Source organism: Coregonus lavaretus (genome assembly GCF_964263955.1).
Source record: "Coregonus lavaretus genome assembly, contig: HAP1_SCAFFOLD_4446, whole genome shotgun sequence".
Taxonomy (NCBI): domain Eukaryota; kingdom Metazoa; phylum Chordata; class Actinopteri; order Salmoniformes; family Salmonidae; genus Coregonus; species Coregonus lavaretus.
In genome coordinates this window covers 1-16,135 of record NW_028166917.1, presented here as the reverse complement: position 1 = coordinate 16,135, position 16,135 = coordinate 1, and the positions used below count along the sequence as shown (strand labels likewise).

General features: G+C 43.9%; 1 protein-coding gene across 1 annotated transcript in view; it reads right to left on the bottom strand.

The window, feature by feature from the left end:
• The window catches only part of LOC311114092 (uncharacterized protein), a gene marked incomplete at its 3' end in the record, with an annotated part of 35,450 nt that extends 24,827 nt beyond the window's left edge, over positions 1-10,623 (bottom strand). Inside the window, exons 1-3 of the mRNA XM_084189373.1 lie at positions 10,262-10,623; positions 7,287-7,442; positions 472-639 (exon numbers count right to left, since the gene is read on the bottom strand). Coding sequence (XP_084045499.1) covers positions 472-639; positions 7,287-7,442; positions 10,262-10,438 — 501 coding nt within the window. The 5' untranslated portion in view covers positions 10,439-10,623. The remainder of the gene's footprint in view (positions 1-471; positions 640-7,286; positions 7,443-10,261) is intronic.
• Positions 10,624-16,135: the final 5,512 nt, after the last annotated feature.

Below are 16,135 nucleotides of genomic sequence, written 5' to 3'. Positions count from 1 at the left end.
GTGAGCGCTATTACCATTAAGTAGGCTTAGGTTTTGCTATGGTGTTGTGGACGGGGATGGGCTTAAGCCGCGAGCTCTGGCTCCGAGGGTCGCCTGTTCAATCCCAGTGCTAAACACTCGTTTAATTTCTTGGGGTTTTAACCCTATCCCAAACCTTAACCCTAAACTGCAAGAGGAGCCGCATAAAGGAGTCGCAGCCGCAACCTAGGGTGTCCAAAACACATCGAAATTTGACATTTGGAGCAACTTCGAAATTGGACGTTTAGAGAAACGTGGATAAACGTCAGAATCTGAAGTCAAATTGGTCAACCCGTGAGCTTGTTGCTCTTTCTCCCAGACAGACCCAATGCACCAGGCCAGACAGACTAAATGGAGGGCCCTGACTAGGTAAGATCTGCACAGGCCTCTCATAGCCTGCCTGGCTGCGTGTGTGCGTTTGTGCGTGTGTGCAGTATTTTTAAACACTCTCACCTCTGTCTGCAGTGTGGTAGAGCGTTGCTCCTTGGCGCTGAGTGATTCTTTGAGCACCTCTATGTGCTGTTTGCAGTCTGAGTTCTGGTTGGTCAGAGCATCCAGTTTGGTCTGAAGGGCCTGCATCTCTGATTCCTTTTTATTCAGCTCCTGCTTCTGCTGGTCTACCTGTCAGTCACGACACACACACACACACACACACGTTAAACCATAATAAAATACCTTAGCAATTCTGAATGGCGCAAAACCAAAAGCTCCTAGAACCCCTATTACACACAACTAAAACCCAGAACTTGTAGAACACACACATACGGCCAGCATATAGAACATACACCTTCAGAGGACTGACAGGGGATATATGGAGAATCATGCTGACACAACATGCATCTCAGGTTTGGTTGAGAGGTCAAATGTTTGTATTTTCTACTCCAGAGAAAATATAGAATATCTTAGGTCAAAGTTAGGTAATTCTTCTCCCACCATCAACTTGTGGACGTGACACACATCCTCCAACCTCCACAATCACCTTGGAGACATTGTTGAGTACATAAATACAACGTGGAGGGCAGACGTGGACACACACTCTCCAATACACACAGAGGGCCAGAATGATTAATCCTCTAGAAGACTAGAAATGCTTCTCTATCCAAGACACACTCCTACTACTACAGACCCCATGGAAACAACAGTCCAAACACCCAAACTGAGACAAGGAAAAACACTCGTAGGGGGAGAAAAATAGTTATGAGAAGCTGTATTACACTCAAATATCTGCAAGATTACTGATCGTTTTTGAAATTGTGTAATTGAAGGGAAAGAGCTGAAAGAACAGCACAGAACAACCACTAAGGAAATCAAATGGACCCGTTCGTTTTTTTCCACGCTCAGTTTTTTTCTGCGAGTGGGCTAGCTATGTGCACAAAGATTGTCATCTGCGCTCCAGTGCCAAAAATGTGAGAGGTTGATTTCTGAGGGAGATTTGTTAATTGTGCTGCTCGGCGGGGAGCATGTCATGACTTTAGAATTCTGAGAGGGAGAGAGAAAGCTGGGCCAATCACTTTTGACTCTGAGAGAGAGAGAGGGAGAGAGAGAGAGCGAGAGAGAGAGAGAGAGAGAGAGAGAGAGAGAGAGAGAGAGAGAGAGAGAGAGAGAGAGAGAGAGAGAGAGAGAGAGAGAGAGAGAGAGAGAGAGAGAGAGAGAGACGGGGATAGAGATGGAGAAAGAGAGAGAGAGAGAGACAGGGATAGAGATGGAGAAAGAGAAAAAGAAAGAGGGAGAGAGAAACAGGCAAAAAGAGAGAGAAGAGAGAGAGGTAAGATGGGAGAGTGGAGGGGACAGAAAGAGGAAGAGAAAATTGAGAAAAAGAAACGGGAGAGATATGAAAGAGAGAAGGTAAAAGAGGGGTACTGCTGAGCGGTCTGCTATTCAGGGCTGCTGGAAGAGGAGGAAGGTGGGGTGGGGGTCTAAGTGTGGTGGGGGGCCCCTGGCCCTGGAGGATCCCAGGACCACTGACACACGGCCTCCTACGGAGACAAAAACACAAGAACAAAACAACCTCTAAACTACACGCCATCACTACCTTACACTGACCTAGCATCACTAAGCAATAGTAGTTTATTATCACTAATAGCCCAATAGTGAGTGAAAGTTTTACACTTACTCTAGGAGAACTGAAGTTACACCACTGGCATCTACAGTGCACAGTGGTGTAACGTTACAGCCTAATTCTAAAATGGATTAAATAAATGTTTTCCCTCATCAATCTACACACAATACTCCATAATGACAAAGCGAAAAGAGGTTTTTAGAATTTTTGCAAATGTATTAAAAATTAAACAGAAATACCCAATTTACATAAGTATTCAGACCTTTTGCTATGAGACTCAAAATTAAGCTCAGGTGCATCCTGTTTCCATTGATCATCCTTGAGATGTTTCTACAACTTGATTGGAGTCCACCTGTGGTAAATTCAATTGATTGGACATGATTTGGAAAGGCACACACCTGTCTATATAAAGGTCCCACAGTTGACAGTGTATGTCAGAGCAAAAACCAAGCCATGAGGTCGAATGAATTGTCCGTAGAGCTCCAAGACAGGATTGTGTCGAGGCACAGATCTGGGGAAGGGTACCAAAACATTTCTGCAGCACTGAAGGTCCCCAAGAACACAGTGGCCTCCATCATTCTTAAATGGAAGAAGTTTGGAACCACCAAGACTCTTCCTAGAGCTGGCCGCCCGGCCAAACTTAGCAATCAGGGAGGTACCAAGAACCCGATGGTCCCTCTGACAGAGCTCCTCTGTGGAGATGGGAGAACCTTCCAGAAGGACAACCATTTCAGCAGCACTTCACCAATCAGGCCTTTATGGTAGAGTGGCCAGACAGAAGCCACTCCTCCGTAAAAGGCACATGACAGCCTGCTTGTAGTTTGCCAAAAGGCACCTAAAGGACTCTCAGACCATGAGAAACAAGATTCTCTGGTCTGATGAAACCAAGATTGAACTCTTTGGCCTGAATGCCAAGCTTCACGTCTGGCGGTAACCTGGCACCATCCCTACGGTGAAGCATGGTGGTGGCAGCATTCATGCTGTGGGGATGTTTTTCAGCGGCAGGGACTGGGAGACTAGTCAGGATCGAGGGAAAGATGAACGGAGCAAAGTACAGAGAGATCCTTGATGAAAACCTGCTCCAGAGCGCTCAGGACCTCAGACTGGGGCGAATGTTCACCTTCTAACAGGACAATGACCCTAAGCACACAGCCAAGACACTGCAGGAGTGGCTTGAGGACAAGTCTCTGAATGTCCTTGAGTGGCCCAGCCAGAGCCCGGACTTGAACCCAATCGAACATCTCTGTAGAGACCTGAAAATAGCTGTACAGCGATACTCCCCATCCAACCTGACAGAGCTTGAGAGGATCTGCAGAGAAGAATGGGAGAAACTCCCCAAATACAGGTGTGCCAAGCATGTAGTGTCATACCCAAGACGACTAGAGGCTGTAATCGCTGTCAAAGGTGCTTCAACAAAGTACTGAGTAAAGGGTTTGAATACTTCTGTAAATGTGATATTTCCGTTTTCAATTTTTATACAATTTGGAAAAATATCTAAAAACCTGTTTTTGCTTTGTCAATATGGGGTATTGTGTGTAGATTGATGAGGGGGAAATAACAATTGAATCAATTTTAGAATAAGGCTGTAAAGTAACAAAACGTGGAAAAAGTCAAGGGGTCTGAATACTTTCCGAATGCACTGTATATATGAAGTATTCACACCCCTTTACTTTATCCACGTTTTGTTTTTACAAAGTGGGATTAAAATGGATTTTATTGTCAATAATTTACACTAAATACTCTGTCAAAGTGGAAGAAAAACATTTTTTTATTTATAAAAAATAAAAAACTAATACTGTACATTTTGATTAGATAAGTATTCAGCCCCCTGATTCAATACATTTTAGAATCACCTTTGGCAGTTATTACAGCTGTCTTTTTTTTTTTTTTAGGGGGTAGATCAGCTTTAATATTGCAGATCGATTGTAACTTCCATTAATGTAATTGTCTGCATCAATTCCAATCCCCCATATGTTATTTTTTCTTCTATTTTGCAATCTATATGGGACGGCTGTCAATCCTTCGGTCCTTAAATGAAACTGGTATACTTTTTTATTTATCACAGTTTTCTTTAACCAATTATGTTCTTTAATGCAAGTTCAGATTTAAGTTTAACTTTTGTATGACTGAAGCTTTTAGTGATAGGTCTAATGCTTTAATATTCATTATATAAATAGGCCCGTTTAATTTTGTCTGGCTTGCCGTTCCAAATAAAATTGAATCTGTTTTTCTCATATAATTTAAAAAACTGTTCGCTAGGCGTAGGCAAGACCATAAGCAAATAGGTCAACTGGGATAATACTAAAGAGTTAATCAGGGCAATTTTTCCACAAATTGACAGTTATTTACCTTTCCATGGTAGCAAGATCTTATCTATTACAGCTGTGTCTTTCTGGGTAAGTCTCTAAGAGCTTTCCACACCTGGATTGTGCAACATTTGCCCATCATTCTTTTCAAAATTCTTCAAGCTCTGTCAAATTGGTTGTTGATCATTGCTAGACAACCATTTTCAGGTCTTGCCACAGACTTTTAAGCAGATTTAAGTAAAAACTGTAACTTGCCACTCAGGAACATTCACTGTCTTCTTGGTAAGCAACTCCAGTGTAGATATTTGTGGTTATTTTCCTGCCGAAAGGTGAATTAATCTCTTCTTCTAGGATTTTGCCTGTGATTAGTTCCTTTCCGTTTCTTTTTTATCCTGAAAAACTCCCCAGTCCTTAACGATTACAAGCATACCCATAACATGATGCAGCCACCACCCATGCATGAAAATATGGAGAGTGGTTCTCAATAATGTGTTGTATTGGATTTGCCCCAAACATAACACTTTGTATTCAGGACAAAAAGTTAATTGCTTTGCCACATCTTTTGCAGTATTACTTTAGTGCCTTGTTGCAAACAGGATGCATGTTTTGGAATATTTTTTGTTCTGTACAGGTTTCCTTCTTTTCACTCTGTCAATTAGGTTAGTATTGTGGAGTAACTACAATGTTGTTGATCCATCCTCAGTTTTCTCCTATCACAGCCATTAAATTGTGATTTTAAACTGTTTTAAAATCACCATTGGCCTCATGGTGAAATCCCTGAGCGGTTTCCTTCCTCTCTGGCAACAGTTAGGAAGGACGCCTGTATCTTTGTAGTGACTGGTTGTATTGATACACCATCCAAAGTGTAATTAATAACTTCACCATGCTCAAAGGGATATTCAATATCTGCTTTTAAAAAAATCTTTACCCATCTACCAACAGGTGCCCTTCTGTGCGAGGCATTGGAAAACATCCTTAGTGTTTGTGGCTGAATCTGTGTTTGAGGGACCTTACAGATAATTGTATATGAGGGGTACAGAGATGAGGTAGTCATTCAAAAATCATGTTAAAAACTATTATTGTACACAGAGTCCATGCAACTTATTATGTCACCTGTTAAGCACATTTTTACTTCTGGACTTATTTAGGCTTGCCATGACGAAGGGGTTGCATACTTATTGACTCAAGTAATTTCAGCTTTTCATTTTTTATTAATTTAATAAAACATAATTCCACTTTGACATTATGGGGTATTGTGTGTAGGCCAGTGACAAAAAAATCTCAATTTAATCAATTTTAAATTCAGGCTGTAACACAACAAAAATGTGGAAAAAGTCAAGGGCTGTGAGTACATTCTAAAGGCACTGTATACAGGCTAGTATACTACTAGGTCAGGCCTGGTTGGGGCTCTGACCCAGATAAGCAGCCCAGTGAGGAAACCAAAGACCCAGAGAGGCTGTCCTGTCCCTTCATCAGAGCAGCCTGTCCTCCCCTTATCAATGTCCCCCTATTTGATTCCTCCTCAGCTCACCACCAACCTCCCCCGCGCTGAAAGACCAGGTCCCAGGAAGATACTGTAGACGAGGGATATATGTGATAAATATGTGTGTGTGTGTGGGAGGTGGGTAGCTGTGTGTGTGTGTGTGTGTGTGTGTGTGTGTGTGTGTGTGTGTGTGTGTGTGTGTGTGTGTGTGTGTGTGTGTGTGTGTGTGTGTGTGTGTGTGTGTGTGTGTGCAGAAAGACGAGGCCTCTGACACCAAACTCCAGCCGTCAGTATGTTGTATCATTCCAGGCCAGTCTCCATGAGGAGAGAGCTCCTTCCTCTGCTGTTGTTAGCTCATAGCCGTCTGTCAAAGCCCCATTCATAAAAACATCCCTTTATGATTGCATCAGAAACTTCCCCAATGCACTGTCAAATGGGGACTACAAAGAGCACCATTAACAAACCAAACAGAAACATTTTCACATGAAACGCTACTCATCGACCCCGGGCCATCACAGACACTCACACAGAGCTCTGAAACCCAACACTGATGTTATTAAACCACTGGCCTTTCATATACCTCCATTCATACATCACCCCATAAAGCTATTAGAGCGGGCCTTCCCATTAAAAGAAATGCTTCATGTTGATACACCGATGGAATATTGGATGTACCATTTAGAGTAGAGTAGGATTATTGATGGTTTGTGTTTACTGGACAGTGTGTGTGTGTGTGTGTGTGTGTGTGTGCGTGTGTGTGAGTATATATGAATAAACCATAAGAGAGAGCTTGCGCCACAGAAACCAGACCTTGCTCTTATAAAACTGCAGCTTCCTGTCTGACAAAGGAAGTAGTGCAAATGGACACCATCGCCCGTAAACCGATATGGCTTGTGTCTTCCATGGAGAGCTGGAGGAGAAGCCGAAAAGCTGTGTCATGGCGGCGACGAGAAGTGAAGAGAGTTTGGTGAAATAGTTGGTTCAGTCAAGATTTTCCAAAGTGAGTGACGGCTCAATCCTTTTGTGTCTTGGCTGAAAAGCCAGAAAGTTTTGACCAGAGATAGTAGAAACATAAAGGTTTTGCACAGACAACTGTAGAGGCATGCAGAGTACAGTTGATGTGATACCTTGCAAACAGTAAACATATGGTTAGGACATGCAGTGGATAGGACTGGAGATGAGATGTTGAAGTTGAAGGAGGCACATGCAGTAGAGACATGGCAGTGACATCCAATAGTGACATGCACAGAGCCCAGTAAAGGAGAAAGCATAGACACATGCAGTCGACACATGCACAATTAACAGTGCTGTTGACGTGATACTTTGCTTCTTCACAACCATGCAGAGGCGACATACACAACCATAGCAACATGCGGAGATGTCAAGCAGAGTGACACCAGTCCAGTGAGTCTCTCTCTACCTGTTTCTTCATGAACTTGGAGTGGCTCTTGTAGACCTCCATGTGTTTGAGTTCATCCAGGCGGTCGCCAGGGTGGAGCAGCCCACTTGTCTTCATCAACTGGACCTCATCCTCCAGGTCTCGGATGTTCCTCTCCAGAGACGATATCTTAGTGTCCTACAGTACACACACCAGCCAAGAGGGGGAGAAACCAACGTCAGCCACAGAAAAGGCCATGATGGCTTGTAAAAGGTGTGAATAGAAAGGAGGTAGAGTCGAGACGGCAAGGGTCGACGCGGAGTCAGCCTCTCAAAGTTTATATTTAATAAAGGGTTGATGACAAAAAAGATGAACAGAAAAGAGAAGAAGAGACGAGACTGCAAGCAGACATGACACCGTACCCAGAGACACACAGAGGAGAACAAGGCACACAGAGAGCTAAATGGGACAGTATGGGTGAGATAGATACCAGTCTTGATTATTAGCTGAAAAGACAGGTGTGTAATAGTGATGGACTGGCACACAGACAAAAGCAGACCCGTCCTAGCCAGGACATACAACTGAACCAGTGACTGGGTCCAATAGTAAAGGGAGGGAAAAGGCCAGAGTTCTGTATAGTGACAAAGCGGGTTGTATTTGTTCCTGCATGCACAGTATCTATGAGGGAATGGGACAGGTTCTGAGCTTGTTTAGCTCCATAAGACCAGACACACGTTAAACGGTAAACCTTGGAGAAGATGAGAAGGTAATGGAATAAATGGAAGCAGATTGTATGATGGCATCGGTAGAAACCTCAGGCTGCATGCAAGCATCTGACCTCGATTACTAGAACTCTACTGACATCCCCCACCCCATCCACCGCCGCCCCAACATACACTATGGTATACTGCATATCATCCTACATGCACACACACTACACACACACACACACACACACACACACACCTACATGATTTTACATCCTGCATGCCTACACCCAATTCACAAACCTATGCTCACACACATCCACCCCAAACTATACCCCTTGCCCCAAGCTAGTCTTTGTTTTACTGTCTTTGTGTTACAGTAGCTATATGAATACACATGCAGAGGAAAACACACAAAGCAGACGAATCCAAACCATCAAAGCAACACAGCAGCAACATGCATCATCTCATGTGTTCCTCTCAAATCAGACAAAACACACCATGTACAGAAACCACACAGAGATTACACACAAAGAAACCAAAAAAGTGAAAATAATCTATATAGAAAATAGGGGGTCATATCTCAACACAAAGAAAGTTCCACCTTTGGCAAAACGTGATTGTAAAGGCCATTTCCAACACATTGATTATGATATCTTCTACTTGCTACCCCATGTTCAGTTTATGTTGGGATGCAGAACGTCATCATGTTTCACTCCAACTGTATGGGGTTAGAAACCAATGTGCAGGGAGAGAAGAGTGACTGACAGACCGGCTACTGTACAATCACAGCCTGCAGTAGAGACAATACACATTGAGGATTGTTAAGGGCTTTATTGCACACTGTAGATGTGTGTCATGTATTGAGGATTGCCATGGGAGGAGACTAGAGCAGGTAGAGGGGTGGGATGAGGAGATCCTACTGTACCTGCCAGATCACGTCAGGATCAAAACAGAAAGGGGGTGTGGTCTGAAATCACATAACACAAATACACACGTCTCAGACACTCATTACAACACAACACACACGTCTCAGACACTCAATACAACATACACATCTCAGACACTCAATACAACATACACGTCTCAGACACTCATTACAACACAACACACACGTCTCAGGACACTCATTACAACACAACACATACGTCTCAGACACTCAATACAACATACACGTCTCAGACACTCATTACAACACAACACACACGTCTCAGACACTCATTACAACACAACACACACGTCTCAGACACTCATTACAACACAACACACACGTCTCAGCACCAACAACATAACACACACATTGCCACAAACAAAATCAAGCACTAATTACAACACATATGTTTTTTACACTCAGAAGTCACAACACTTTGCTCTCATGACTAACACACAGAACATAACACACAGAAAATAACACACAGAAAATAACACACAGAACATAACACACAGAAAATAACACACAGAACATAACACACATTCCGTTTGCCAACCTCTAACCATCACCATAGAAAACATCTCTCCATCTCACTCACTCTTATATCAATATGTTTCTTTGATTTTTTCTCTCTAATATTCCCTCAGCAATAAATAAATGCTGCTTCAAGAACTAAAGCCACTTCCTTCTAAAAATGTGCAATCTGTAAATGGGAGGACAAATGGCAAAATGTGTGAAAAATAACTGTGGTTTAGCTATAAACCACACTTGGTAGAGGCATGTGCTGAATTAACACAAAGTGTGTATGTGTGTGTGTGTGTGTGTGCTTGCATGTGGAGTCAACTGCATTTTTCACAGCTCCTACTGACTTCAAAGGCTTGAGATGAGAGTGAAAGCTTCCATATGTGACATTTGAAACAAATTGAATAAGTGCTCTACTCTGCATGGGCCAATATGTCTTCCCTGGAAACGGCCCCATATAGACCCTAGTCAACACACACTCACTCTTAAACTGGTGTGTGTGTGTGTGTGTGTGTGTGTGTGTGTGTGTGTGTGTGTGTGTGTGTGTGTGTGTGTGTATGTGTGTGTGTGTGTATTGTAACAATATGTATCCTCTTTTGTAATGTGATCTTTCCTGAATTCAGTGAGATAATCAACTATGCTCACCTTACAGGCTATCAATAATTCACTCTGTTTCAATATGAAACTGATACCAGATCATTAGATGAACTACTGTTGCCGTCTGACTTAAATGTGGGCCTATCAAAAAGTCAGACTACAGGCCTGTTTGTGTTGGTTAATTGTCAAGCAGTTGTTAGGCCTGTCGTCATATCAACGACTATCACACTATCAGTTTTGGGATCCATAGTAGGACTTACCTTCATATCAATGACAGTCTGCAGGGCCTTAGTCTTGGTGGGGTCCTGCTGGCTCCTCCTGTGCAGCTCCTGAGGAGGGACCCGGTAGAAGTAAGCTTGACGACTCATCATCTTATCACTCACACTCACACTCTCACACACACCGCTGGCAGAGTATATCTGTCTCGGTCTGTCCATTCTTTCTTCCTCTCTTTCTCTTTCTCTGTCTCCTCTCTTTCTCGGTTCTTTTCCCCACCTCAACTTTTCCTTCACGTCTCACACCTTCACTCTATTTCTCTCTGCATCTGTTATTTCTGTAATAATCTCTCACTCTTCAGTAAGCTTCATCTCTCTATCAAGTGCTCTTGTTCTTTCCCCGTCTCCCTGTCCTCCTCCGCTTCCCTCCTTCTGTCTCCCTGTCCTCCTCTTCTCTCTTCTCTCCTTCTGTCTCCCTGTCCTCCTCCTCTTCCCTCCTTCTGTCTCCCTGTCCTCCTCCTCTTCTCTCCTTCTGTCTCCCTGTCCTCCTCCTCTTCTCTCTTCTCTCCTTCTGTCTCCCTGTCCTCCTCCTCTTCCCTCCTTCTGTCTCCCTGTCCTCCTCCTCGTCTCTCCTTCTGTCTCCCTGTCCTCCTCCTCTTCTCTCTTCTCTCCTTCTGTCTCCCTGTCCTCCTCCTCTTCCCTCCTTCTGTCTCCCTGTCCTCCTCCTCTTCTCTCCTTCTGTCTCCCTGTCCTCCTCCTCTTCTCTCTTCTCTCCTTCTGTCTCCCTGTCCTCCTCCTCTTCGCTCCTTCTCTTGGTCTGTCTCCCTAGTTAGTTGAGGAAGAGGTAATCGTTGGAGGTGCTATTGCTAACAGAGCTAAAAGCAGGAGACGCTACAGGTGCATCTCTCTCTCCCTTGTCTCTCGGTTTCTCTCTCCCTCTCTTCGTGTTTCGTGTTTCGTCTCTCTCTCTCTCTCTCTCTCTCTCTCTCTCTCGCTCCCTCTCTCTCTCGCTCCCTCTCTCTCTCTCTCTCGCTCCGTCTCTCTCTCAGCTGTCTCTAACACGCTAAAGCGCTCGCTTAGCAACACTTTCAGCTAGCACATGCGCTATCTGCAAGCTTCTGCTATCAATAATTAATGCTAACACAGACACACACACACAGCTCTGCCAGTTAAACTCACAGTATAACATCGACATCTCATCAAGTCTTGTTTTTCTTTTCATGTTGAACAGGGTGTAAGGGAGAGATTGAGTGGGCAGAGATATGCATATGGGAATAATGGAAGAAATTACATGTATTTTAATCGATCTCAAACAAGCATGGCCACTGTTCATAGATCTCTGTAGTGTTCTTATTCACCTAGATAGTCCAGAGTCCAGACAGTCACCACGCAACACTCACTCACTCACTCAAAGGTATGCAATACTAGCACTACTATAAGACAACAGCAGCACTACTGAAGTCACTACTGAAGTCTCTACAGATGTCTCTACAGATGTCACTACTGAAGTCACTACTGATGTCACTACTGAAGTCACTACTGAAGTCACTACTGAAGTCACTACTGAAGTCTCTACAGATGTCTCTACAGATGTCACTACTGAAGTCACTACTGAAGTCACTACATATGGTCACTACTGAAGTCACTACTGATGTCTCTACTGATGTCTCTACTGAAGTCGCTACAGATGTCACTACTGAAGTCACTACTGAAGTCACTACTGAAGTCACTACTGATGTCTCTACTGAAGTCACTACTGAAGTCTCTACTGATGTCACTACTGAAGTCGCTACTGATGTCTCTACAGATGTCTCTACTGAAGTCACTACTGAAGTCACTACCAATGTCTCTACAGATGTCACTACTGAAGTCACTAATTAAGTCACTACTGATGTCACTACAGATGTCACTACTGAAGTCACTACTGATGTCACTACTGAAGTCACTACTGAAGTCACTACTGATGTCTCTACTGAAGTCACTACTGATGTCACTACTGATGTCTCTACAGATGTCTCTACTGAAGTCACTACCAATGTCTCTACAGATGTCACTACTGAAGTCACTAATGAAGTCACTAATGAAGTCACTACAGATGTCACTACTGAAGTCACTACTGATGTCGCTACTGAAGTCACTACAACAGGTAGCAGCATCACTCTAAACTGAAGCACCTCAGAAGGCATGGAGGATGCAGGACACCACCTTTTCCCAACAAGACAGAAGTCAAGACAAAACACAGACACACAAAGATGGAAAGTATACAAAAATACATACAAGGGACATACAGTGGGGAGAACAAGTATTTGATACACTGCCGATTTTGCAAGTTTTCCTACTTACAAAGCATGTAGAGGTCTGTAATTTTTTATCATAGGTACACTTCAACTGTGAGAGACGGAATCTAAAACAAAAATCCAGAAAATCACATTGTATGATTTTTAAGTAATTCATTTGCATTTTATTGCATGACATAAGTATTTGATCACCTACCAACCAGTAAGAATTCCGGCTCTCACAGACCTGTTAGTTTTTCTTTAAGAAGCCCTCCTGTTCTCCACTCATTACCTGTATTAACTGCACCTGTTTGAACTCGTTACCTGTATAAAAGACGCCTGTCCACACACTCAATCAAACAGACTCCAACCTCTCCACAATGGCCAAGACCAGAGATCTGTGTAAGGACATCAGGGATAAAATTGTAGACCTGCACAAGGCTGGGATGGGCTACAGGACAATAGGCAAGCAGCTTGGTGAGAAGGCAACAACTGTTGGTGCAATTATTAGAAAATGGAAGAAGTTCAAGATGACGGTCAATCACCCTCGGTCTGGGGCTCCATGCAAGATCTCACCTCGTGGGGCATCAATGATCATGAGGAAGGTGAGGGATCAGCCCAGAACTACACGGCAGGACCTTGTCAATGACCTGAAGAGAGCTGGGACCACAGTCTCAAAGAAAACCATTAGTAACACACTACGCCGTCATGGATTAAAATCCTGCAGCGCACGCAAGGTCCCCCTGCTCAAGCCAGCGCATGTCCAGGCCCGTCTGAAGTTTGCCAATGACCATCTGGATGATCCAGAGGAGGAATGGGAGAAGGTCATGTGGTTTGATGAGACAAAAATATAGCTTTTTGGTCTAAACTACACTCACCGTGTTTGGAGGAAGAAGAAGGATGAGTACAACCCCAAGAACACCATCCCAACATTAAGCATGGAGGTAGAAACATCATTCTTTGGGGATGCTTTTCTGCAAGGGGGACAGGACGACTGCACCGTATTGAGGGGAGGATGGATGGGGCCATGTATCGCGAGATCTTGGCCAACAACCTCCTTCCCTCAGTAAGAGCATTGAAGATGGGTCGTGGCTGGGTCTTCCAGCATGACAACGACCCGGAACACACAGCCAGGGCAACTAAGGAGTGGCTCCGTAAGAAGCATCTCAAGGTCCTGGAGTGGCCTAGCCAGTCTCCAGACCTGAACCCAATAGAAAATATTTGGAGGGAGTTGAAAGTCCGTATTGCCCAGCGACAGCCCCGTAACCTGAAGGATCTGGAGAAGGTCTGTATGGAGGAGTGGGCCAAAATCCCTGCTGCAGTGTGTGCAAACCTGGTCAAGACCTACAGGAAACGTATGATCTCTGTAATTGCAAACAAAGGTTTCTGTACCAAATATTAAGTTCTGCTTTTCTGATGTATCAAATACTTATGTCATGCAATAAAATGCAAATTAATTACTTAAAAATCATACAATGTGATTTTCTGGATTTTTGTTTTAGATACCGTCTCTCACAGTTGAAGTGTACCTATCATAAAAATTACAGACCTCTACATGCTTTGTAAGTAGGAAAACCTGCAAAATCGGCAGTGTATCAAATACTTGTTCTCCCCACTGTAGCTAGGGCCACAAGTATTAGAGTAGAAGTACATAGAACAGAGTGAGAGATACACAAACAGTTACAGGTGGTAGAAGACAGAAACAGAAAAGTCAGGAAGAGTTGAGCTCTATGAAGACCACTCACCAGACCAGACCACTCACCAGACATGTCAGACTAACATTAATTCCAAATTGACCTTCCATATGTATGATTATATCCCAGATGTAACACACACACACAAACACGTGTGAATGTATCCTACATGACTCTACTAAGGAGAGTGTGTGAGGCTTATCTTATCTTGTCAAGCGTGTTCACTCTGGATGTGAGAGGATTACTGTTGTCAGAGTAGACCTCAGACAGAGCCAGAATGCACGCACACGCACACGCACACGCACACACACACACACACACACACACACACACACACACACACACACACACACTAAGAATCCTCGCCACTTGTAATCCTCTTCTAGCAGAGTGTGTGTGAGTGAGTGTGTGTTTTTGGAGAACAATGCATGGTCCAACAGCAGTGTGTGTGCGACTGCATGTTTAAAATGATGTGCATGTGTGTGTGTGTGTAAGCGTGTGTGAATATGTGTGTATGTGTGTTCAGTCATCATATAGAAATACAAGAGCATGGATCTAACCATTCTGGTAACAAGTGGCTGCACCATGAAGTCATTGAGAGCATGTCATCAAAGCATCGCTCTGGTCCATATGTGTCAAAGCAGCGGGCATATGGAACAAATAGCATCAACTATAATGATATAATGCATCCTGTACAAAGGAAATGAACCAAAGGTTCAACTCTAGCCCATAGGCAGGGGTGTCATAGACACACCCCCTGACCAATTACACACACCCTTCACCATCAGAAGGGGGGGGGGGGGGACGGACGGACTTCAATCGCATGTGTAGAAAAAAAAGATTCCATGTGTTTAAATGTGTCTGCCTATCAGCTATAGGCTTTAAGTGCACTTTCAAAAGACAAAGGGAAAATCAAAGAAAATCAAAGCTCTCCAGATATGGGGGAGGGATGAGAGAGAGGAGAGGGGATTGGAGGGGTATAATTTTGTCCCGATAAACTTTTCCGCTCCAACATTCTGGGGGATCAACAGAGCGTGGCGAGTATGCGGTGCTCAGGGTGCATGTGTGTGTGTGTGTGTGTGTGTGTGTGTGTGTGTGTGTGTGTGTGTGTGTGTGTGTGTGTGGGGGGGGGGGGGGGGGGGGGGGGTTTGCTGGTATTTACAGTGGAGTTTTAATGACAGCTGAGAGGCTTCGTTAGTGGAGAGAGAGAACAGCGAATCAGGAGACAGCTCTTAAAGAGTTCCGTCTGAAGAGACCAGACTACAACACGCCAATTAGCCCAACCACAACAGATACCATATCAGCCTGCAGCAAGAGGGTGTGGGTGTGGGTGTGGGTGTGTGTGTGTGTGTGTGTGTGTGTGTGTGTGTGTGTGTGTGTGTGTGTGTGTGTGTGTGTGTGTGTGTGTGTATGTGTGTGTCCAAACCAAAGATGGAGAGGTAACTATAATACTTGCAGGATGAACGATAATATGAACCAGACCAAAGAGACAGACAGGAGAGGACTGGACAGGAGAGGACTGGACAGGACAGGAGAGGAGAGGACTGAAAAGGAGAAGATAGGACAGGAGAGGATAGGACAGGAGAGGACAAGAGAGGACAGGATAGGACAGGTCAGGAGAGGACAAGAGAGGACAGGATAGGACAGGTCAGGAGAGGACAAGAGAGGACAGGATAGGACAGGAGAGGATAGGACAAGAGAGGACAGGAGAGGACAGGACATAAGAGGACAGGAGAAGACAGGAGAGGAGAGGACAGGTCTCGTACTCTACATACACATACATTTTAATATTGTTACTTTGCTTTATTATTGATTTTGTATTGTAGATATGTTATGGTAGAGTAGTGTGTAATAATGTGTTGTATTGTAGATATGTTATGGTAGAGTAGTGTGTAATAATGTGTTGTATTGTAGATATGTTATGGTAGAGTAGTGTGTAATAATGTGTT